The 24,068-nt window shown below is 33.0% G+C and overlaps 3 protein-coding genes across 8 annotated transcripts in view; all 3 read right to left on the minus strand.

The window, feature by feature from the left end:
* The window catches only part of LOC105059899 (ent-kaurene synthase-like 1), a 44,504-nt gene extending 43,202 nt beyond the window's left edge, over positions 1-1,302 (minus strand). The window contains exons 1-2 of one of the 4 annotated variants that reach the window (XM_073244147.1): positions 787-805; positions 320-418 (exon numbers count right to left, since the gene is read on the minus strand). The gene's annotated coding sequence lies outside the window, so the exon portion shown is untranslated. The other 3 variants (XM_010943399.4, XM_073244146.1, XM_029260405.2) reach the window with 3 other exon arrangements.
* Positions 1,303-6,323: 5,021 nt separating this feature from the next.
* Positions 6,324-12,698, minus strand: LOC105059901 (ALA-interacting subunit 3). 2 transcript variants are annotated; one of them, XM_010943402.4, is made up of 8 exons: positions 12,247-12,698; positions 11,676-11,734; positions 11,488-11,562; positions 11,286-11,402; positions 11,049-11,119; positions 10,386-10,686; positions 9,719-10,008; positions 6,324-6,664 (listed from the first exon to the last, which is right to left on the minus strand). In XM_010943402.4, the coding sequence occupies exons 1-8, from the start codon at positions 12,335-12,337 to the stop codon at positions 6,610-6,612; spliced, it is 1,059 nt and encodes a 352-aa protein (XP_010941704.1). In that variant the 5' UTR covers positions 12,338-12,698; the 3' UTR covers positions 6,324-6,609. The 2 variants fall into 2 exon arrangements, with proteins under 2 accessions (XP_010941704.1, XP_073100321.1); XM_073244220.1 differs by lacking the exons at positions 11,488-11,562; positions 11,676-11,734 and having other exon boundaries at positions 6,429-6,664; positions 12,247-12,462.
* A 3,861-nt stretch (positions 12,699-16,559) lies between these two features.
* Positions 16,560-20,314, minus strand: LOC105059902 (dihydroneopterin aldolase 2). Of its 2 annotated transcripts, none has more exons than XM_010943406.4 (3): positions 20,097-20,314; positions 18,310-18,547; positions 16,560-16,917 (listed from the first exon to the last, which is right to left on the minus strand). In XM_010943406.4, the coding sequence occupies exons 2-3, from the start codon at positions 18,507-18,509 to the stop codon at positions 16,707-16,709; spliced, it is 411 nt and encodes a 136-aa protein (XP_010941708.1). In that variant the 5' UTR covers positions 18,510-18,547; positions 20,097-20,314; the 3' UTR covers positions 16,560-16,706. The 2 variants fall into 2 exon arrangements, with proteins under 2 accessions (XP_010941708.1, XP_010941707.1); XM_010943405.4 differs by having other exon boundaries at positions 18,310-18,517; positions 20,097-20,312.
* Positions 20,315-24,068: the final 3,754 nt, after the last annotated feature.

The following is a 24,068-nucleotide window of genomic DNA, read 5'->3' on the forward strand; positions in this document are numbered from 1 at the left end:
AGGGTTCAAGTGCCAATCATGCTTATCAGGCTATGATGTCTTCTGCCGGTAGGGTGCCAACACTATGCTTGCATGTGAGCTGCAATAACTTGTCTATCATGTGATATCGAGCTGTGCCAGTCTGGCACAATTAGATACAGCTAACTTGGCTCTAATAAGTGCCAATTCAAGATGAAAAGAACCACTTCAATCCAACATTCAGAAGATGAATGAAACATATGCATAAAGCATACTAAAATCATTTTATACCCACCCCCTTCGATTCTTATAATTCAAAGTTTCCATGAAAACCAATAATCAAAACGGGTTCAAGTTGTACCTTTGCACGAAAGAATAATTGATCTTCTTTCACGGTGTCAACTGTTAGCTCGTGCTCAGCATAGGTCTCAAAGCACTCCAAACTCCTTTATTCATCCACCTACACAGATCTCAAAGCGGCCGTTGAACGATCCAATGGTGGATTCCCATGAAGGAAGATTAAATCCTTCTTTCGCGTAAAAGATACAACCCCTGTCCTCAATGGAGGATTCCTTCAATCTCTAACTAACTACCACTATAATCGAGGAAAATGGCAGATCACTAAACTTGCCCCATTTTCCTCTATAGGACAAGAAACAATGGTGGCACAGTGGGTCGGGACTCTATAGTTTAACTCAAAGAAAAGACAGAGACTAGTAGAAAAGATGAGAGATAGAGATTAAGAGAGAGATAGTGAAAAGAAGACAGAGAAAGAAACAAGAAGAGGCGCTGGGGAGAAAAGAGGGGGAAAACAAGAAGATTTCTTACCTTTTTCCTTGTTCTTCTTGGGGTTGGGGGTGGGGCGGTTGGAGGGAGGGGGGGAGAGAGAGAGAGAGAGCCCAGATATTACACCATAACCAGACCACGTCAACCGGTATGCTTAGCACGCCGGTCAGATTCTAATTGCTATCAAAACCACCCTAAGCCAAAAAAACACAGGTCACGTCCGTAGAAAGTCCACACCCAAATGCCTGTATCCCTAGTCCCCGACTCCAAAACAGGCATTAACAATCAAACATATCAAGAAAGAGGGGAAAAATGAAATAGAAACATTACCAACATCCAACCAGGGCGACAACCTCTCACGTCGTCGAACGACCGCAGAGGAGGAGATTGCGTCTGAAGGAACAAAGATTAGAGACGGAGAGAAGCTCGGAAGCCGCCACAGGGAAGGTAAAAGGCCCCCTGAATGAGTAAAGGAATGGCATCCACAGGAACGCTCTCAATGGCACGGCAAAGCAGCAACGGTTGTGGTCCCCACGCTGGCATCCCAGTGACAAGCGTCCGGTTTGTCGAGGAATCCATACGTTCTCAATCTAGGCATCTATCTAATATATATTAAATGGGAGTCCAAGACCTCCTCTTAGACGACATTGGCATCTATTTAGCGGATTCTGAACTCTTCCCTGAATGTCTATTTAGATGAACAAAAATCATATAGAATGGATGTTAGAGAAAAAATTATGGAATGGATTTTATAGTTTGACACACTTCTCTTAAGACCAATCTTAAAGAATAAATTTAAAAATCAATTTTTTTTTTCACTAATGAAGTTCTCAATTTTATGATTTTTAAAAAAATATAGCATTCTCTTTCTTCATCGATTTTAGCACATACTTTTTACTGGTACATATTATATGGCCATATGATACGTACTAAATAAATCAATGATCAAACAAACCAATATACATCTCCAAATAAATGACAATATAGTCTCCAAAATATGGAGTTTATCAATATACAGTATACGATCAGGTGATACATATTTAGCAAATTAATCTTTTAACAACCCAATATATACCTTCAAGTAAATTGATACACAGTTTCTAGAGTATTATATTTATCCATATACACTATATGACTTGATGATACATATTCATCGACTTTCTAATATATACTGCAAGTTTATTTGATATACACTAAATAGTGATCCAATATATACCTACAAGTAAACCGATACATAGTTTCTAGTTTGTATCAAAGAAGTTTGCAGTATATATTAGGATATTGATTGGTATATATCACCATACCATATAGTATATACTGATGAACATAATATTCTGAAAATTGTATATTAGTTTGCATAAAAATGTATATTAATTTGTTAGATGACTAATTTACTAAGTGTATATCAACTGACCATGTACTATATATTGATAAACTTTATATTCTAACAATTATATATTGATTTATCTAGAAGTATATTTTGGATCATTATTTAGTGCATATCAAAAAAATTTACAGTATGCATCAAAAAATCGATGAATATATATCACTATATTATGTAGTATATATAAGTGAATAAAATGCTCCAAAAACTATATATCAATTTATTGTAAGGTATGTATTGAATTGCTAAAAGACTAATTTACTATGTATTATCTGGTCATATACTAAGTATTAGCAAACTTTATTTTTCAAAAATTATGTATCGATTTATTTAAAGATGTACATTGACTTACTTAATGATTAATTTACTTAGTGTATATCACTTGACCATATAGTATGTATCGATAAAAAATATATAATAAAAATAAAAAAAAATAATATTATTTTTATTTTAAATTTTCAGACTAATAACTCTATTAGTGGGAGAAGTCTTTGACTTTTAAGTTTCTTCTTTAAAATTAGTATTAAGGGTATGTTCTTTTGTGGATAAATATGATGAAAAAATTGATCAGCTATTACATTGATGAACTTACCCATGTTTTCATGCTTTTCAAAATAGATAAGTTACTTTTTCTTGGATAGCATTTATCTATGAAATGGAAAAAATCTTACCTACCTAGGGGGTAGCTAAATTATTTTTTCATTAACTAAAAAAATAATATTTTTAATTCATTTCTAATATATCCTTAATTTAATAATAATAATATAATATACCATAATAATATAACATAATATAATATGATATACAATAATATTTAAGTTAGATATTATAATACATTATTATAATATAATATACTATCTTATTATCAATATTATAATAATATAATAATATAATATATTATTATATATAATATAATATACTACATTATATTTTAATATAGTATATCATAATATAATATATTATAATATATAATAATATTATATTATATTATACTATTATATTTAATAATATTTATATAATAAAAGATATTATGAAAAATATGGATAAATCTTAGTAACTTATCCAGAAAACTAATAATATAAAAGAACATGGGTAATAGATTTTCGAGTTATTTTACAATGCATAAAAAAATATGAATAAATTATTTTTCTGTCTAAATATTATCTAAAAAATACTTATCTAAAAAAATATGAATTTCTAGATAAAATTTTTACCCACAAAAGGACGGACCCTAAAGAAATGTGGTAAAATTGAAAGCCACTCCATAATTTTTTCTTTAATTTATAAAAAATTATAATATATATATAGAGAGAGAGGTTGCCATCTGATCCGTACATGTCTCCTGGAAGAGAAAAATTAATGGTCATTTTTCCATCCTTATGGATTTTGAAAAATACAAAACAAGTTAGGTTATTAATGCATGGGATGGAAAATATAAAAAGGTCAAGCTATTAATGTAGATGGATGGCAAAAATATAAAAAAGGCCAAGCTATTAATGCATATGGGATGAATTTTTTTTAAAAAAAATATCAGACCATTAATATGGGTAAAATGAAAAAATATAAAAAAACCAAATCATTAATATATATATATATATATATATATATATGGGATAAAAATATTAAAATATAGGCTATTGAAGGAGATACGATAGGGATAGGATTCCTTCAATAGCCTATATTTTAATATTTTTATCCCATATATATATATATATGGGATAAAAATATTAAAATATAGGCTATTGAAGGAGATACGATAGGGATAGGATTGCGTTTATGTTTATTCTAAAGTGTTTTGTATTCAGTGTTTATTCTGATGTTCGTATTTATTTTAGATAAATTTATATTTATTTTAAAATTTATATTTATTTCATCCAAAGTTTGTATTTATTATGGAGAGATAGAAAGTGGCCTTCTTTAATCATTTTGATTTATATTTTAGCATGAAACCTTCTCAATTCAATAATATTCTAATAAATTGTTGTGGTATTCATATTTCTAGTTTAAATAAAGAGATTATAAAAGATGAAGATTACTGTGGATCTAAATTCATTAGTTAATCAAAACACTATATTTTACATTATATAATATATATATATATATTGATAAAATATTTTAAATTTTTATTTCGACTTTAGCTAAACCCCACCACCGCAAAGCGCAGGTTATATACTGGTCTATCAAGTAAGTGGGTTTTATATTACCAAAATTTTTATTATTTTTAGGATCTCTTTTTTGGTGTATAAATGTCAAGTTGGTTAAATTTTCTATCGATCAATTTATCCATATTCACATGCTATTTAAAATAGGTAAATTAGTTTCTCATTAATATCATTTTCCAATGAAATGGAGGAAAAATCTTTCCATGTACAAAGTGGGTTAGTCATTTTTTGATCAGTCAGAAAAATATTTTATTCTTAAATATCCCTAACTTATAATACTAATATTATAATATATGTTATATTATTATAATATAATATATATTATTATATATTTTATATATAATATCATATCATCAATATTATTATCATATAATAATATATAGTTATTATAATATAATATAATATAAAATATTTATATAATATAATATTATTTATATAATAAAGGTCGTTGAAAAATATGGACAAATCTTAACAACTTACGGGAAAGTAATAGTGTAAAAAAATATGTATAACAAATCCAAAGTCATTTTTGAATACTTAATAGAACAAGAGTAAATTACTTTCCTACTAAATATTACATCGAAAATATTTATATAAATCTTGGATAAGTTTTATACCCTCCACGTAGGAGCTTTCAGGATAAAATCCAAAGGAAATTGTTGGAGTAGATTTGGTCTATTAACTTTTGAGTACGTGGTGGACACCTGGCTTCGCGACAAGGACAACTAAAGGTATAAGTTCTCTGCAACGTGAAAGTCATCGGCTTGTAGCCGATCACAAGAGATAGGCAGCTGGACGAATCCGACATCGATCGAATTCGACTGATCTCATCTCTTTTTCACCCCAATTCTCTGTAAGCTGCCCTTTAGATCAGGCATTTTCAGGAGCCTTTGGCTCACAAATCTTGCTGAGTCAGATTTCTATTGCAATGGCCCACTACTTCTCCAAACATGGACGACTAGCCTGTAACAATATGCTGATACCCACTACTCTGACTCTTACCACCAGTATTCCAACTCTGATAGCCACTACTCCGATCTGAGCGGACCATAACGGCCTAGCAGATCTTTCCTTATAAAAGAGGAAGGATGGGAATAGACAAAAGATTATGGATACTCTACTTACTCTCATTATCTTTCTTCACTATTCTCTCTCTCCGACTCTTTCTGGCTTAACCATGAGAGAGTCCTCTGTCAGAGAAACCCCACCTTCTTCTCCAGTAATATACCGACTTTTTTTGCAGATCTACAAGATCCAGATCAAAATCCGACTACTCCAATTTGATGGGTGACCTATGCTATCCCGCCAACTCACCATCTTGCTGGAGAGGCACGGCAACAGAAATCATTGTCCACATTCAAGATTTCCATGTCAACAGGTCTCCCCAAGCTGTGGCGCAAGGTCATTATGCCAAATAAATCGGTTGTAACAGCAGTCATCAGTAGAAAGAAGATAAAAATGCTGGTGCCCACCATCAACAAAAACAATATATATTCATCTCGGTGTCGGCACGGTCCATAGTATTCTTTACCATGGCTTCACTCAAACATTCACCTGACTACATTCCTAAACCCAGTATAACTTACCAGGGAAAGCCCTGGAAAGTGAAAACCATACAAATAACCTGATAAAAACGCTAAAACCTAGAGGTCTCATGACTTTAAACACAATCAAATCTATTCAAGATTGTCAGCCCTGACAATAGGATTGGCCTTGGCAATGAAATTCTGACCTGCAGCTTTGCAGTCGAACACACATTGCTCTTCCTGGTAGCTGTGCAGTGCACAAAAAGTCCCTGCATACGGGCACTCGAATCCACCAGCCATCCCTCCTCCATGTTGCACCAGCTGCACCTCCACCTCGCCAATTCTTCACCGCTGGACAACCGAGGCACCGCACCAGCTGCGGGAAGCAATCGGAGCAACAGATTTATGCTGATTGGGACAAGTCTCGCTTAACAAGTTCAAAAACAAAGCCAGTATTTCAAACTGGTCGAAAGAAATCTGAGGCCGATAGAGGAACCTGTTATTCCCTTGATCTTAAACAACCATATCCTTGTAAAATGGATTAGCATTACAAAGTTAAATATCTGGACTTCCATAGTCATAATTTGGCAATGAAAGAATGAATATGTACAATTTCTTTAAACTAAACTATGCATCCATTTAGTGAAAGTCTAGTCTCCATACAAATCCATCCCCCTCCTCAGGCACATAGCCAATTGTAACTCATACACATTCCCGTAGATCTGAGCACACGTAAATACACATGCCAAAATATGAGACAGGCCCTTTGATCATATCACAAATCTTGGAGACGTTAATATCCTAGAGGACTTCTGTTCCATGACAAATACGAAGGATCACCAAGTTTCCTGCAAAATTAAAACGAATGAGTCAAGGAGACTACTAACAAGAAATATAACATTGCTTTTGTAATCTTCAAACTACTTTCTGTTCGCTTTGACATCAAGTTCAAGAGTCAAGAGTGTATTCTACCAAATCAAATGCTCACTACATTCTAAAGCCTCACTAGTACCAACTCACCACAGGTCAGGTTTCCAGATCAATCTTGCACTGCTTCGTGCTGAAGCATTTTTAACTATTGCGTAATGGCACATGTATTGATACAATTGATGCTCATTTGACCATTTTTTTACAGCCTTTTCACTTCCTATTGCGGCTAGTTATTTATATACCAAAATGCACGCTTTTCATGTGAACATGCACATGCCAGATAATTTGTAGTGTCACATCTCAATTTGTATTGATGATTGTGTAGCCAAAACAGTTTGCATAAGAAAACAAAAGTAAATTTATTAGGGTTTTGAACTTTTCCTTGCCTATTTGCAACATGTGCGAGCACAGCATGGTTCCACAACATATCCTCCAAGGACACAACTGATACAAGACTAATATGTGATACTTTATCTAGAAGCTGCCTGATTAAACCAACCTGACCAGACCCACTCAAATTTTGGACCAATCCAAATTGATTTAGCTAACCAACACAATCTAAGGAAATCAACCAGTCCAACATGACATGTTAGGCTCGACTGGATCCAAGCCACCCAACTTCCTCAGAAACTTGATTTGGAACAAACAAATTAAGTCATCAGAATTGCAGTTCAATTCCAGAGGCTTCCACTGTTGAATTGCACTCACCAACCTAGAGTTTATTAAATCATATGTTAGCCGCATCCCAGTCTCTTTGTAACATATGTGCCCCTAGAAGAAGAAATTTTTTACTGCAAATATTTTTGCATACCTAGAGAACATAATAATATCTTTCTACACCTTATGCCAGTACCTAAACAAGTGTTAAAGATAGTCCTCAAGCATATAAATGAGTTTATGCATTTCAATGGGATATTAGACAGCTGAACAGCTAAAATTATACAGAATTTTAAAAAAATGTCTTTTACATAAAAGCAACAATAAAAAATAATAAATAATTAAACACAATTAGTTACCTAATTAGAATTTATATGTTCACTTTTAAGGGCTTAACTTACTATCAGTCTTATTATTAAAAAAAAAAAACATATAAGTAGTGGGAGGTACAACAATACAAACATAGTGTAATGGTTGTAGTAATGGTAGCAGTAGTACAAACAAGAATAAAAAATGTTTTGATGCCATGGATGAATGTAAAAAAATACAGACAGGAGAGCATTTAAATATAAAAAGGTTAAAAACTAAAGTTAAGAAATAGAGAATCAAAGACAAAAATAACCTTTCTTAACTGATGGAGGTAGCAGAGCAGCTTGATTATCATTAGAATAGACCTTAAGGTCTAATGCAAATGAAGTAAAAGAATTTTTTTTCTCTCATTTTAGCATGTTTAGGTGTATTTATATGAACGAAGTTCTAGGTCATAAGATGCTCTAAAAGAAATAAACACTCCCTAAAATAAAAACAAAAACTACACTTTGATGTTTTAATAGAACGTTTTAAACTCATAGTCAACAAATTTAATATTGCAAACATAAAATTTATAAACATGTGCCAACTCTTCAGTTAAGTGGATTATGCAACTACTTAAGCATGAAAGTGGACAATTAAATGGCCAAGCAGAGTAAGGAGCAGCTAAACTGTAAAACAGGAGCCATTTGAAGGGTTGATGAAGAGAAAACCATTTAAGTAGCCATTTAAGCACTTAAGCATCCATGTTTTGGGTGTCAGCACAACACAAACAATGTAATATTGTAAACCTTGACTGCCATATTGAGCATATACGAATGCTAGAAATGTAGCTATGAGCTATCTGGTGCAACTACAGTAATAAGATATCAACATTTGGCTACAAAATGTACAAGAGATAATGACAATGAGGTAAGAGTACAAAGAACCTACATTGTATCATAATTTTGCACATTCATAAAGAAGCCACCTCATTCAACTAATCTTCTTCTCCCAAGTAACTCAAAACTTGTCTAGAAGGAAGCAAACCTCGAAAGAGATGTGCTAGATCCTCAACAAGGTTTCAGCATGATACACATGTGGATCATATAATAGTCCATCTATGATTTTTGTCATTTATACATGCAAATAAACTTCATCTTGTACATGATGATCCACGGGTTTTGACCTCTTCCCACCATTAGCTAAAATAACATTTTGAAAGGATCTATAATTTTACTAAACAGCCTTCCAAGTATTACTGATTTAATAAAACCACCATAACGGAGTTGTAGTTCTTAGATATGGCATCCAATTGTTTACAAGAAAGGCTAACTCTATGAACCTTATTTAGCCTAATCTCACACTGCACCATACAAGGTTTGTCTCTCTCAGTAAACAATTGGATCAACAACGAGCTACATAAGCATACTTTAAACACATTCCAAAAGAGCTACAAACTTCTACATGGTTTACCTTCTCCTCCCAGGATAAGGCCTGCCCCAACTCCAATGGTATTGGTCTAGTCATTCATGAATTGACAATACCTATGCACTTCTTTTCTTGAACTGATCTAATATTAACTAGTTCTACCAAAGTACCAAGCACTCTTCATAGTGTCATCCATGTTTTGATGTAGGATCTAAGAATTAATTAAAGAATTCTTTAAGACAATGACCACAAAATTTTCTGCATGTATAAAGATCTTTCCACAATTTTGTCATCACATTGCAATTTAAGGAAACAAAGTTGCATCTAATAAGATAATTATGTGTTACCTTTTGACATGATCACAAATGGATGTACTTTAATAAATAAAATTATTTTTTCTCAAAATATAAGCATGTCGGCACTGCAAATAATAAAGTGTATTACCAAAAGTACATACTTTTCCCTAAGTACTCAAGATGAAATTAGCTATGACAAAGCCATCTTTAATCTTAAGAGCAAGGTTGGCATTGCAAAAAATTAGATGAAGTATCTTCTAATATTGGCTGTTGCTGATGGACATATATAGCAGTACTTACCTTGGTTTTACCAAGTATACCACAGTGAATGCAGTTGCCAAAAAGAAGCATAATCCTCCAACAGTGAGGTATGCAATGCCAAGGAAGTCATTCTTTCCTCCAAGCCAGCTTGTGGTAGAAAGCACCAGTTTCTTTTTACCATTGAAACTATAAGTGTTGTAATTGTTCTCTAATGTCACTGTTATGGTATCATTAGCTTTAAGGTTCACCTCTATCTTCCCATACAACTTTCTAAATGTTGGAAGGGCTGCAGTACGCATCCAAACAATGAGGTCCTCCTGCTCGCTCAACTGTTCACGTACCAAAAAAAGATCAATATAGTGTAAAATCCAAAGATACACTTAATAGTAAGAAAACCTAAGGAAGGGCACTTTGAAGGCAAGCAAAATTAAGCCAACTGATATAAAGTTGGGACATCTGGGTTTGCTTATAAGGGCAAAAGGAAGCAAAGAGGACAACACTTAACTAGAATGATGGAAAAATAGTGGGCATTAGTGAAGACATACAAGATTCATATTATTCTCTATTCAAGATCAACACACATGGTAGCAATGACCTCTCTACAAAGATGCTGGAGAACTTCAGTGATTAAACACAAACCCCATGTATGTCACTGTTTTACCTAAATTGTATGAAATATAAGCAGGAAAGCAAAGAAAAGACTTACGGATTTGTTTGGATCAAGTTTTGCTCCGCCAATTAGAGCTCCATTCTGGAAGTTCTTAGGATAGACATCCTTTCCAAACTTGTGGTCCCTATCGCTCTTCCAGGAAATGCCCTTCTTATTCACCATTACATTTTCATTGCCCCGTTTGAAGCTGTAAGTATCATTAAATAAACTCCAGGCTATGAGGCCACAAGGAACAATTGGAGCACCACCTGCTGTGGTCCTTTCAGGATCACAACCACTAGTCTCACTTGCTTCATCAGCAGACCGCAACTGTGCATCATTCCGGCTCTTTACATACCTGAATTTAAAATGAATCAGCCAGTTAAGCAGAAATCTTATCCACATCTCCATAACTTATACATTTTCTTGGTTGAGAATCCAAAGCACTCTAGATTATATCTTCTTTGTTGATAGCATTGCTCTAGATATGGAGTTATATCGAAACTATCAATCCAACAATGGAAACTACCGCTAAGGAGCAATCCTTCTTGGATTTACATGCCATTGATATCAATATTTGAGGAACTGTAATTTATACTAGGAAATGGTATTTGTATCAAAAAGCAAACAACATTATGCAGAGATTATTTATCATTTCATTAATACATTTTTTACAAGAGAAGTTAATCAACTTTGTTCAACGGCTGGTGTTATACATACCTCCTATGGTTCTGATAGAAGTTGTCAAGTTGATAGTACACATAAATAGGCTGATCCATATTCTTGAGCACCTGCAAGAAACAGCAGTTTCTTGTTCACAGCATTCTAATCATTGAAGAACTAGTTTTTTCACAGACACCCTCTACTCTATGACCTTATAGAGAAATAGGAAAACAAAAAGTCACACCTACGAGCTAGTCAGACCACAAATTTCATGTATTTAAGAGATCTCACTACCTTAAGAGTTCTGTTGCAGGTCTTATTGATTGCTGCGTTCTGTATGTATGCAACCTTATCCTTAGCCATGTTCCGTGGTATGCATGCACTGTCATACCGATCAACAATTTCCACAACCTATTTAAGGAAAGAAGCATACACACATTAACAATAATGTTGCCATTTGGAGATCAAACAGCTCAAACAAAATAATTTAGCATACATCATGGGAAGCCATAAGTGAAATAACGCCAATTGGAACAAAAATGATGCCGACAAGTGTAAATACCGAGATCACCTACAAAAAGATAGTGCAGCGGCAGTCAGTTAGGTCTGTCCAATCTATAAGCTACATTTAATACCCAATAACATGTCCAAAAGTCATAAGGCTGTGCGGTCATCAGAACTAACCCACTGGGGAGTAAGGATCGGTTTGCAAGCTGGGAGTTCTTGCTGAGTAAACCTCGAATCTGAGCATGCAAGAAACGAACAACAATTATAGGTTCTTGATGCAAATCAGGAATAATTTGTAGCATTTTCATCAAAAATCAATTGTTGTTCTAGTGCATGGATTAAACCAGGTTATCAAAAAAAAAAAAAAAAATCTTTTAAGACAAAAGATCAAATCAGCCTATTTAGCATCAAAGGGAGCGGAGTTCAACAAGTCATTTGATGCAATCAGCCAATTTCAAGAGATCCACAAAAACCAAAGAGTGATCTAATAATCTACCTAACCTAATCATTTGAAACAAAAAGGGAGCTTCTTTGGCATAATCTTCATACTCAAATCTAGGATACCGAAAAATCTCAACAACAGAATAAAAGGCAAGAAAAAACCCCAAAAAATGATCATTATCGATCAAAAAGTATCCATAGTGAGGTCTCGAGAAAAACCCACCGAGAAGAAAGGGCTCAAAACCAAAATAATCACAAAATTTCTTCCAAAGAACAACCCAAAAAAAAGATTTTGAGGAGAGATTACACTTGGGCCTCTTGAAATTCCTCCTGGGCGCCGACCCTTCCCCCGATCCCGAGCTCGACCCAGCCGCAGAAGCCCCCGAATTGTTCATCATCCCACCACACCAAAACAACACTCCAAAAGAGGACAAAAAAAGGAGAGAGAAAATCGGCTCGAGATTTGAGATCTGAGACCAGATCCGTTGCACCAAATCCTTCTATTAAACAATAAAAAGGAGGGATTTTTATCGGGTCGGAAAAGGCTTCGATTTATCCTCCTTCACCTCCCTCCTCCACTCCATTTTATCCTAAAATATTATCTCTGTATCTCCCTCTCGTTTAACTGAGGTGAAGAAGTAGGAGAGAGGAAGTGGGGAGAGAAGAGGCGGAAGAAGTACACTTCTATACCGGAGTAGAAGAGACGACCGACAGGCCGAGGGGACGGTCAACCTATCGGGTAGGAACAACGACGCGGTTCCTTCGTGAAAGGCACCGGCTCGGAAGGCGATAGATGTTTTTTCCCTTTAAATTAAAAAGATGAGGTTTTCTTGTTATATCTCCTTAATATTAAAAATTATGTGAATATTTTTGTTAATTCTTTTTTACATATCTATCCTTATAAATAGTTATTATATATATATATATTTCTCTTTTTTACAATTTTTTTACAATATACCCCATGCAATTTAACCGCATTAAAAAATAAATAATTTAAAATTAAAATAATTAAAATATTATTATAAGTAGATATATAAAAAAAATCTTATCAAAATATACACATAGATAATATTTTTATAAAAATATTTATATAATTTTACATAGATATATGTTTTAAAAATAAAAAAATTAAAACTTCACCGAAACTTATCTAATCTTTTATGACTTAGTTGAATCAATAAACTAAAAAAAAAAAAAAAAAAGACTAAATAACATTACCGATCCTTATTTGTTTAAGATCTTAACTAAATCGAATTGGAATATTAGATGATTGATAATTCTATTTTTTAATTAATTTTTATTTGATAATTATTTTTAAATTTATAATATTTATATATTTTTAATTATTTTTAAAATAATAAAATATATTTAATTTAAAATAATTATATATATTTTAATTAATGAAATGACTTTTAATAATTTATAAATGATAAGTTATTCATTTGTTAATGCAAAAACTTCACCAGATTTTTTCCATAAAAATTATTATCAATATGGGATTAATATGGCATACTAATGCTGACTTTTTTTTTGTCACTTTTTTCAATTTAAAATGATTAAATTATTTTTATTAAAATTGACATCTGTCATTTAAGTATATGTCTCAAAATCTGTGGTTGAATTATATTCAATTTAAGACATATATTTAAATGCCAAAAATAAAATCTAATGGAGATAATTCAATTATTTTTAATTTAAAAAATAATAAAAAAATTAATATTATTATACCACATAATCTCATGTTAATATCAATTTTGATGAAATAAATTATAATATTTTAATAAAATTCTTATCTCAACAAACAGACAACAACACAACATTTATAGATCACTAAGAAATATTTTGTGGATCTAAACATCTATAATTAATTAAAATTTAATATATTTTAATTTTTTAATAATAAAGAAGATATTGATATCATAGACTTGATAATGATAAATACATCAAAATCAAATAAAAAATAGTATTACCAAAATGGCCAAGTTAAAATATTGAAAAAAAAATTGATATTATGACTTGACGTTTTTTTTGGCTTGTCTATCCAACCGAATCATGAAATGCTTATCAAGTTTGACTTGAATTTTGATCATTTTTCAATATTTTTTTTTGAGTTTATATTATTTTAAATATATAAAATTATATGATTTCTCTCATAAAGATTGTTATTTACATATATATTTTTATAATATTTTTTATATCTATTATAATTTTAATAATATAGAAGATATTAATAGTCTCACATCGATTGTGAGTCAGGCTCGCGCTTATAGAAAGGGACAATCCTTCCTACGTGAGGTGCCTTTTGAAAGACAAAATCATGAGGCTCATGGATTAAAGCGGACAATACCTCATATGTCGGACCGAGCCTTTGTCCACAACAATATCTATCTACAAAGATATTTGAGTAAATTACATTTTAATTATCTTTTTAATAGTATTAAATGGTACAAATATATATTAAAAAATAAATAAATATATACATATGGAACAAATATTATATATATATATATATATATATATATATATATATATATATATATATATATATATATATATAAGGTTATATATTAAAAAAATCTAAGAAAAATATGTTGCGTGGGAGGGGGATATGTGGTTAGTCCAGAGTCACCGGATCGCAGGAGGAGATGGGATACTTCGGGGTTCTGGGCTTCTTCCTGCTCGAGACGATTTTGTTTTATAATATTTGAAGCTTAAGTCTGGATTAAGGTAATGATTGCTTTGGTTTCCTAGCGGCTGCTTTGTCCCAGAGGAATAAAGGTTGAGCCATGGGAGAAATAGATCCATATACTGCCACACATAAGAGGTTTAAGATCGATCGAATTTTAATTCAGATTTGATCATATCAAAATTTTATAATGATAGATCCTATATCGATGATCCAAATCATTAGATGTGATTTACTATCTCAAAACTATTTATATATAAAAAATTATATAATTTAGAGATCTCTAATCTATGTATTAAATAGTCAAAATTAAATAATTTAAATAAAATTAAATTAATGATATTTTTTGATCATTTAATGCATAAGTTAAGAATATTCAAATTATATAATTTTTAGTATGCAAGTAATTTTGAGATAGTAGATCACATCCAATAGTTTAGATTATCGAAATAGAATCTTCATTATTCAATTTTGATCTCATCGGATCTGAGTCCAAATATAATCAACCTTTTCTAAATCTGCCTCTAATAATAATATAATTTTGTTATATATAATTTAGTAAATATATTTAGTTTTTGATATTTTTTTAAATGTACCTCAATTTATTATAAAATCTAAATTAAATTAAATGAGATGTATTAATTAAAGAAACACTTATTGAAAAATCAAACAGGCATCAAATGCTAGCTACAGCAGCATTGAATCATTGACGTAGATTAAGGTTGTAGCTTCCTATTATGGTATTGAAATGCAAGGATACCATTAATTGCATTTGCTTATACTTATTAGCATTTTAATAATTCTTTTCGAAAAGAGAAGCATTTCGATGGAAGGTGAAGTTTGTGGCACCATTTGGAATGTATGTTGCACCTGGTTAAAGTATGGATGGCATTTACTACCAGTATTATGGGAAGCTAGTTTTCTCTTGTATTTGGTACGAGTGATTGTAGAATATGGTTGTGAAATGATTGATGTTGAAAGGGTAGGTGGTCATGCATGTGCTGGTTCTCCCTCTACATGCAGTAATAGATGGGCTCGGTGCTTCGAGTTCTACTAGTAAATTATAATTTGCAAAGATAATCAGAAAAATATTGCCTTTGGTGATCTTAACCCTCGGAGCTCTGCTTGCTAGCCTAAGGTTGGTGAAGGAGCCATTCACTGCTTGTGAGAAAAAGCACAAAACTTGAGCTTATTAGCCATATCATAACCAGTGGAAATATATATTTGTGGCCAATGTGTACCATGCCCATATCAATCCATTGTTATATAATGTATGCGATGGTCTAGAACTGGAAAGATGCCAAAAAATTGTTCTGTACTAGAGATGAAGAAGCCACTAACACTAAGATCGGATTGACTTGAAGTAAAGCAGAGTAGTTTCTAGCAAAATCCCCCATCTGATAATAGGCATTTATGTTGTTTTAATTGTGGCAACATGCAAGCAGAGAAAACTCATTGAAAATTTTCAACTAGGAGTGCAAAATTAGGTCATCCTTAATAGACTTCACATGGCTTTCTTCCAAAGGTATCAACCACGCAACAGCCTGGTATATCATGTTAGGCAAGGCAGAGAGGTTAAGCTTTGGCAGTCAAATCAAAGCTCTTAGCTCTAGGGAGAGAGGCAAATTGCCCATGCTGCTGTAAGATTTAGGGCAACCACTTCTAAAGTATGCCCTATGGGCCTACTCAACCTAACTAGACAACACTTCTCGGAGGTTGCAAAGATATCATTATGAGAACATCAAACAGCAAGCAAGTTCATATTCTCTTGCTCGCAATATTATAAAGGGCTCCGCAACTTTATCCCACATTGAAGCAATAATGTAATATAAGGAGTAAATTTATGATAATATGATGTCCAACTACCAACCAAAAGTCTTGTTTGTAGATGGAGATGTCATGAAACTCAATAGACATTCCAAATATGGAGAAGATTACCCCAAAATGTCATGAGCTTTCCACCGCTTGAAAATCTTGTTTACATGAGCAAGATTCTTAAACCAAGAGGCCGCTCAGACAAGTACATAAATATTAAATATCAGTACATCAGTTCGAACATAAGTTATGTGCCATACAACAACTCATATTGGCTTAGTTTTGTCATTCTTTTGGTATCTGAGTATCTCTACACCTAAATAATCAATAATGCCATGGACAGCAACATGAGGTTTCTTGACCTTGACTCGTACAGCAGATATCTGAAGAAATTTTAGCAACGTGGTATTTGCAATTAGATGAGCTACTGATTCCAAAAGATTCTGAGATGGACCTTCCACAACATCCCTGACAATCCTGCACATAAGTATACAGTAATTAAGGATAAATGATTCATTCAGATAACAAATTAAGAGCCAACTTTCATGGAGAATGTTAATGCAAAAGTTTTACTACCATTGACAACTCACATGTCATGATGGAGGCACACTACAATTGGCCTTTCCCTAGTGCTATGGCCAAGAGGGTGTTACCAACAACTATTGGCAACTCAAATTATTATCTTAGATTTTTATTTTTTTTTATCCATTAAAGTGTTAACTTTGATAACTAGAGTAGATGTTTCATTATGTCACTCAGTTGACAGTTTTTTTTTCTTTTTTTTCTTTTTTGAGCAAATGGTGGAAAAATCAGCCTTACATTACATTAGTATCGAAATGAAAGAGTGCAGGGGAGTTTACAGAGGGCCTTCCCAACCCAACCTCAGTCACTAGTTACAAAACAGGTGCCTGGGCAGGTTCCGGGTAGGCCCTCTCATCTTGAGAAAAAAAAAAAAAAGGAGAGGGAGACGAGAAAGAAAACATGCAATAAAGAGTCCAACCAAGATATTGCCAGGTTCCCCAACCAACTCGGTTGACAAAGTTCTTGGGACACTTGTATATGAAATTGAAACACATTAATGTTTCAAGGGAATATTCAAGCACATTCTTTGTTCACTTTAATGGAAATGATAGAAGAAATTATTACCTTATTATGGAAAACCAACTAATATGTGGTACCAAAACATTTGAGTAGACATCATAGGTGTTGCAGACATCATGGATGTTGCACGTAAAGCGCCTTTTCTTAATCCAATTAAAATTTTATATGGTTAGTTTCGGGCATTTTTCCAGCTTCATGTTCACCTGCACTCTCATTTCATCAACCAGCATGTATATCATTTATAACATATAATTGGCTTCCTCTTACATCTACAATGATAACAGGTACTATGATGATGCTGGCTGAGCCCATGGATGGCTTATTATGGAAATTATTTACTAGACTTCTATCCACTCTGAAGTACATCTTCATATAAGATATTAGAAGAAACTCTGATGGAATGATTTTTATTTAGTATAAAACGATTATATTTGTTAGATGCCCATCTTGGGCTCAAGCCACTTGCCAGCTACTAAAGCACCTTGAATTCCATACATTACCATGCAAAGACAGAACCAGCTTTTTCTTTCCAGAAGGCTGGAAGTGGCTGGCAAGTCCAAATTCATCCAATTTCCCCACTTCTAAAATGGCATAACTATCTCCAAGAGCCTGTTAGATATCCCAATGCCTCTCTCTCTCCGTCCCCCCCCCCCCCCCCCCACACAATGCATCCATCCATACACACACACACACACACAAGTATTTCCACATGTTTTGGGAGTTCAATATTTTAATCTCCACATATCGAAGCAGAAAAAAAACAATTACCTGTAAATTTCAGTGTAGCTGACTGTATCAGACAAATTGTCGCTCTTACCAGCTTCACTTAAATCCAACCAGGCATCAACATCCACCACAAACTTCTGTCCTAGCTTCTTTTCCTCTGGTTTTGCCCCGTGAAATCCATGAAACTGCAAACCCCTCAATATCAACCTATCTTTATCGGCAACCAAATCTTGTTCACCCATAAATGCACCTAAGGAGTAGTGTTAAATTTTCTGTTGAACTAAATAAACATCTATGAATAAGAACATATCTAATGCCAATGCTCAGGAAGATATCAACAGTAAAAACAGAACATTCATAAACATCATTTGTTTTACAGTAAATCATATAAAATTACAAATAAAGATCTGTTCCAAGGTATGTTACATGGACTCAGGTTCATATCTTAGGTCGAGTATGCATCGAAGTGTTGGATGCTCTTAATATCTAAAAATTTCTTCTCACTAAGCGATGTCCAAGTGTCATTCCAATATCTGTATTTAACTGTAGGCTAAATCAGAGGGTCAGGTGTAAGACAGGTGCCAAGATGAAAGCGTTGTTAAACAATTCAGCACTACCAGATTACAAGAAGTATCACTATTAAATTTCCATAACAAAACATGTTGTTTATGCTACTAGAGTTGCTTCTCCATGGTTCATACTAGCTCATTCTTTTGTAACTTTAAAAAAAAAAAAAAGAAACAAAGGCATGGGCGATGCATTAGCCAAATCCACTATGACCGCTTAGATGGTTAATATATCAAGAAATACTATTAACACAAGCAAGTTCTCTTGGACGATCATAGGTGTTACCCTTAAAAGGGCATAAATTGAGAGGGATTCAAATCATGATGCAGACAAAAGTGAAACAATGATTCTTATCATGATAATATGGTAATATACTTATTGTTACATAAGTTCATTAACTTTGATGGAACAACTAGAATATGCAGTCATCAATCTAACTTTAAGATTACCACTGTGTAGGTATAGGTATTGGCATTGATGCGTGCAACTGATATTAGACATTTACTAGGATAGCTAGTGTCAGTAGTTGATAATTTTAAGTTGATGTGTTACATTGATTTGTTTTTCTATAAATAAATCTTGATTGGTATTTTTGTCATAATAAAGATATCACAATACAAGAATCAATTGTCTAGTAATTGGTGAACCATATGCAACACATTTTACCAATTAGCAATAAATTCTACAATTGCCATTATGGTTCATCAAAATATAAGTACTTTAACCTCCTTCATTACCCTCTCCTTTGACATCATTCATAGCTTTTTTTGCACATCATGGAACCACGAAAATTGGTATCCAAGCAACACTTTATCTTCAACTAGTGAAACTGGTAAGTTTCCTAAATTTTGACTATCACTATCTCCAACTTCCTGGTTTTACCATATGTCGGCGTCCACATCCTTGTGCTTATTATCCTGCGTTTATCTTTTAATTTTTCTCTCAAGCACCTTAGGAAGATGGGGTGATGATTTCAATATAACAGGCAAGGTTCCACAGCGGCACGAGTCATGGACAACTAAAAGCCAAAACTTTTATACAAAAACAATCTAATAACAACAAGTGGAGTGAGTTAGGCATTTCTTCAAACGGTGAGAATGCATGCGTTCCTTCTAAAAGAAAGGTTGATGATACGTTGTGATCAGAGTTAGAAACCTGGTATTCCATTTTTGACCGACGGATGGTTGAAAAAGAGCAAAACATTCGAGAGATTGGAGGAAAAAGGTGACAACCATAAACCCGGGGGGCCGCTGAGATCTTACCGGGATCAGGAGGACAGCGAGGTTTATGCAACGATGGTTGGAGAGGCCCACGGAGTCGGCTCTGCTCTGTCACAGGAAAGGAGATGCGATTCGTTGGCCAGGGATAACCAAGGAATAACGTAAACAGAGAATGGGAAAGGTATTTATTTCAAAGATAAAAAGATGGTAAGAGGAAGGGAGTGGGGCTGGATGGAGGAATCATTAGTCGCACGTGTACTGAGGGATGGCTCGTGATTCCTCGCTGTAAAATAAATACACGGAGGCTGATGATGATAGGCGGCAATCGAGCGGACTTGGATGGGGCCCAGGTTAAAATTTCCCCGACCCAAAAATCGATCATTTATTGAAAAGATCAACGGTCTAGATCTAAAACTATGTTTATCAAACGGATGACTCAACCCATCCTATGGATGTAACCTGTTAACTAAATGATTGAATCAGATTAAATGAATTGAATATATTAGGTAAATTTTTTACAAATTAATTATATTTAAATGCTTAAAAAGATTAAGTAGGATAGAAATGAATTAAATAGATATTAAATAGATTAAATGAGTTGTGAATGGATTAAATAAATCGGATGATGACATTGGTTTAATTATTAAATCGATTGATCATTTAGATCAATCGTCTAGATCTAAAGCTATGTTTATCAAACGGGTGATTCAACCCATCCTACGGATGTAACCTGTTAACTAAATGATCGAATCAGGTTAAATGAATTGGACATGTTAGGTGAATTTTTTACAAGTTAACTATATTTAAATGCTTAAAAAGATTAAGCAGGATAGAAATGAATTAAATAGATGTTAAATAGATTAAATGAGTTGTGAATGGATTAAATAAATCGGATGATGACATTGGTTCAATTATTAAATCGGATAAAATGGATTAAATAGGCTAAAGATCTAAACATAGATGAGTAGGTGAATGCAAATGCAAGGGCAACAGGCGTGTTGGATGCTGTGCGGATTGGATTTAAGAGAGATGTAGAAGTTGGTGGAGAGCCAAGGTCGAGAGATAATATAATTAATTAAACTTAGCTCTAATAATAATGACTCTAACACAATGACCTCATCCTTCAGACGGAGGAACCTATGTTCCAGTCATGGAGATGGTAACGAAGATGGGTTGAATGGACCATAGCATAGTGAATCCTATCAAACCTCCTTTACTCGGTGATAGAAAAAAAAAACCTTTGATTTTCTCACATTCTCCTTACATAAGAATAATTATAATAAAATAAAAATTGCAAGTAAGAAAGAGAAGAAGGTTCGTTACTAATTTTATTATTTACTTTTCAAGAGAATCCAAACTCCCTCCATTCTCTTTTCCTAGTAAATAAAGCTCTTTGTTTGCCGAGTTAAGAAAACTCCAAAGAGCTTGGACATCATGTTACCTTGTGGTTGGCAAGATTTGGTGGATTGATCTCATTTCTTAGCTTTAACATATGTTGAATTTATGGACCAATTTAATGAGTTCATTGGTGCTTTTTTTCTTTGCATTCTTAAAACATAATTGGATGGTCCATATGAAAGTCGGTTTCTTTAGAAATTTAAAATTATTATTGTTTTGGCTATGTGATTAAGATCAACAAGCAATAAAGAAGTTATTTTTGGTTCCCGGACTGACCCAAATCCAAATGCACCTCTGGATTATATTTGGTCACAAGTTGAAGAAGTTCCTTTCAACGTTTTTGTCACGCTTCTAACCCAAGATTTTGAATCGAGGATCATGACAACCACCGCATACTCATAGAAAACTCTTCCCATAAGCATGCAAGGCATCTTATCATACTATCCTAAAACAACAGCAGAATAATTAGTTAATAATTCAAATCCAAAACATAATGATCTAAAATTTCTTCTTTAATATCTCAATAAATTCAACAATGATTCATAGATCTTACATCAAATTCAATAAGACTTTCAACCGAAAATAAAAGTATAGAAATTCTGCTTCTGATCACTCTTCCATTCATATCTTGTATCATCTTAATTCCTCAACATCTGTAAAAACAGTAAAATAGGAGGTAATGAGCTAGACAGCCCAGTAAGCAATGATCACTTCTCAACAGATTTCATCAGGCATTTAAGTAAATAATCATTTATAGAAAATAAGCATATAGAGTTCATTAATTTGAAATCAATTTCAATTATGCAACATAATTCATGACTAATTCATTTTTTTTTCGAAAATTCAAGTTTCTTTTCAGATTTCAATTTCTTTTCGTTCTTCAATTCTTTTCGTCAACCATGAGCTATGACCACATTTTTCCTGTGGCAGGGTCATAACACCGCGTATCTTCTTGCGGTGAGCTGCGAATCTGGCAGCAAAGTTCTTCGGAACCGGTGGTCTCTCTGGCGGTTTGTCGCTGGTCTCTCTGGCGACGTAAACCCTCAGGACAAATCAATTGCCAACGTATATACCCCCATTGGCAGGATCCTTTACATAGTCAGGTTGTCGATTCATAATATTTCTTATATCATAATTCTTCAAAATCATATTTCATATTCTAATTTCGATAATAAAATATATAATCATGTAGTATCGAAATCAATCAATATAATGCATCATGGAATCAATATGTTCAATCATGCTTCATCATAACATTTCAAATAAGATATTTTCATAATAAAATATCATTCATCCAATTCATGCATCGTTTCACAAATCATGTCAGAAAAATATATTATAATTTACCGATAAATCTAGAAAAAGTGAAACATTACTTACCTCGAATGCATTCCAATAAATCCATATAATTCTATAAATTTTCTTTCAAAAATTCTATTCGTAGATCATATCGCAATATCCCATGATCAAATATTCACAATCCTATATAGAATCAATTTCAATAATTAGAAAGAATACGAATACTATATTTCAACGGTTTAGATTGGGTCCGATCATCTAATTTCATCTAATCAAAATCTAATTAGGACCTAAACGATCCAAAGTTTGACTATCAGATTAAATCGGATTCGAAGTGATAGGACCGAGATTTCTTCATCGATTTCATAAAATCAAGTGGAGAGAGAAAATCAAAGGAGAGAGAATTCATGAGGTACAATTCGAATTGATCAGATGACACAATCCATCATTACGATTGATCCAATATCTCAATTGGTGAAATCAACATGATCAAATCAAATCATGGCTAGATCGAAATCATGGATGATCAAATCTAAAGATTCATGATCTGATTAAGGTGGATGCCAGTACGCTGTCTGACAACCATGGATCAGGGTTCTTCATTAGAATCAGATCAAGACTATTAAAAAAAATTCTTCATTCACTAACCTTTTTAGAGAGAGAATCAATCACGAGAGAAAATATTTTAGAGAGAGAAAATTTTAGAGAGAGAAAATTCTAGAGAGAGAAAATTCATCTTGAATTCTTCAGACAATATGATTCAACAAATTCGATCGATCAGATCAAATCATGTTAAGATTATCTTGTGGATAATTCAATAAAATTATGAGAAATAAAATCTAAAAATATCTGATCTGATCAAAGTGGATGTTGGTGTACCGTCCGACGATCACAGATCAAAAATTCATCACAAGGATCATTTAAATTCATCATCATTCTTCTCAAAATTCTAGAAATCTTAGGAGAGAGAAATAATCTAGAGAGAAAATTTTAAAGAGAGAAAGTAGAGAGAAAAAGTTCAATTCTAGAGAGAGAAAATACTAGTTCAGACTGAAGAAAGAGAGGGAAGAGAGAGAAACTCTCTTTCTTATATTTTATTATTTATATTATTATTTATTAATTATTTTATTTTATTTTTTTTCTTCTTTTCTTTCTTTTTTTTTTCTTCACGGAAGAGAGAGGAGAAAATCCTATTTATTATTATTATATTATTTTTTTTTCTTCTTTTTCTTTTCTTTTCCTTCTTTTTTTTTCTTTTTCTTTTCTTTTTCTTCTTCTTCTTCTTTCTTCTTCGAGCTCTTTCCTGGCCGAAACAGG

Source organism: Elaeis guineensis, chromosome 10 (genome assembly GCF_000442705.2).
Source record: "Elaeis guineensis isolate ETL-2024a chromosome 10, EG11, whole genome shotgun sequence".
Classification (NCBI taxonomy): Eukaryota; Viridiplantae; Streptophyta; class Magnoliopsida; order Arecales; family Arecaceae; genus Elaeis; species Elaeis guineensis.

Excerpts from the sequence above, each read along its gene's own strand:
- LOC105059902 (XM_010943406.4), bottom strand. The coding sequence starts at position 18,509 with ATGGGTGAACAAGATTTGGTTGCCGATAAAGATAGGTTGATATTGAGG. Across the intron at positions 16,918-18,309 it reads AGCTACACTGAAATTTACAG|GATTGTCAGGGATGTTGTGG; the intron begins GTAATTGTTTTT and ends ACTTATGTGCAG.
- LOC105059901 (XM_010943402.4), bottom strand. The coding sequence starts at position 12,337 with ATGATGAACAATTCGGGGGCTTCTGCGGCTGGGTCGAGCTCGGGATCG. Across the intron at positions 11,563-11,675 it reads CGATCCTTACTCCCCAGTGG|GTGATCTCGGTATTTACACT; the intron begins GTTAGTTCTGAT and ends ATCTTTTTGTAG. Across the intron at positions 10,009-10,385 it reads AACTTGATCCAAACAAATCC|TTGAGCGAGCAGGAGGACCT; the intron begins GTAAGTCTTTTC and ends GTACGTGAACAG.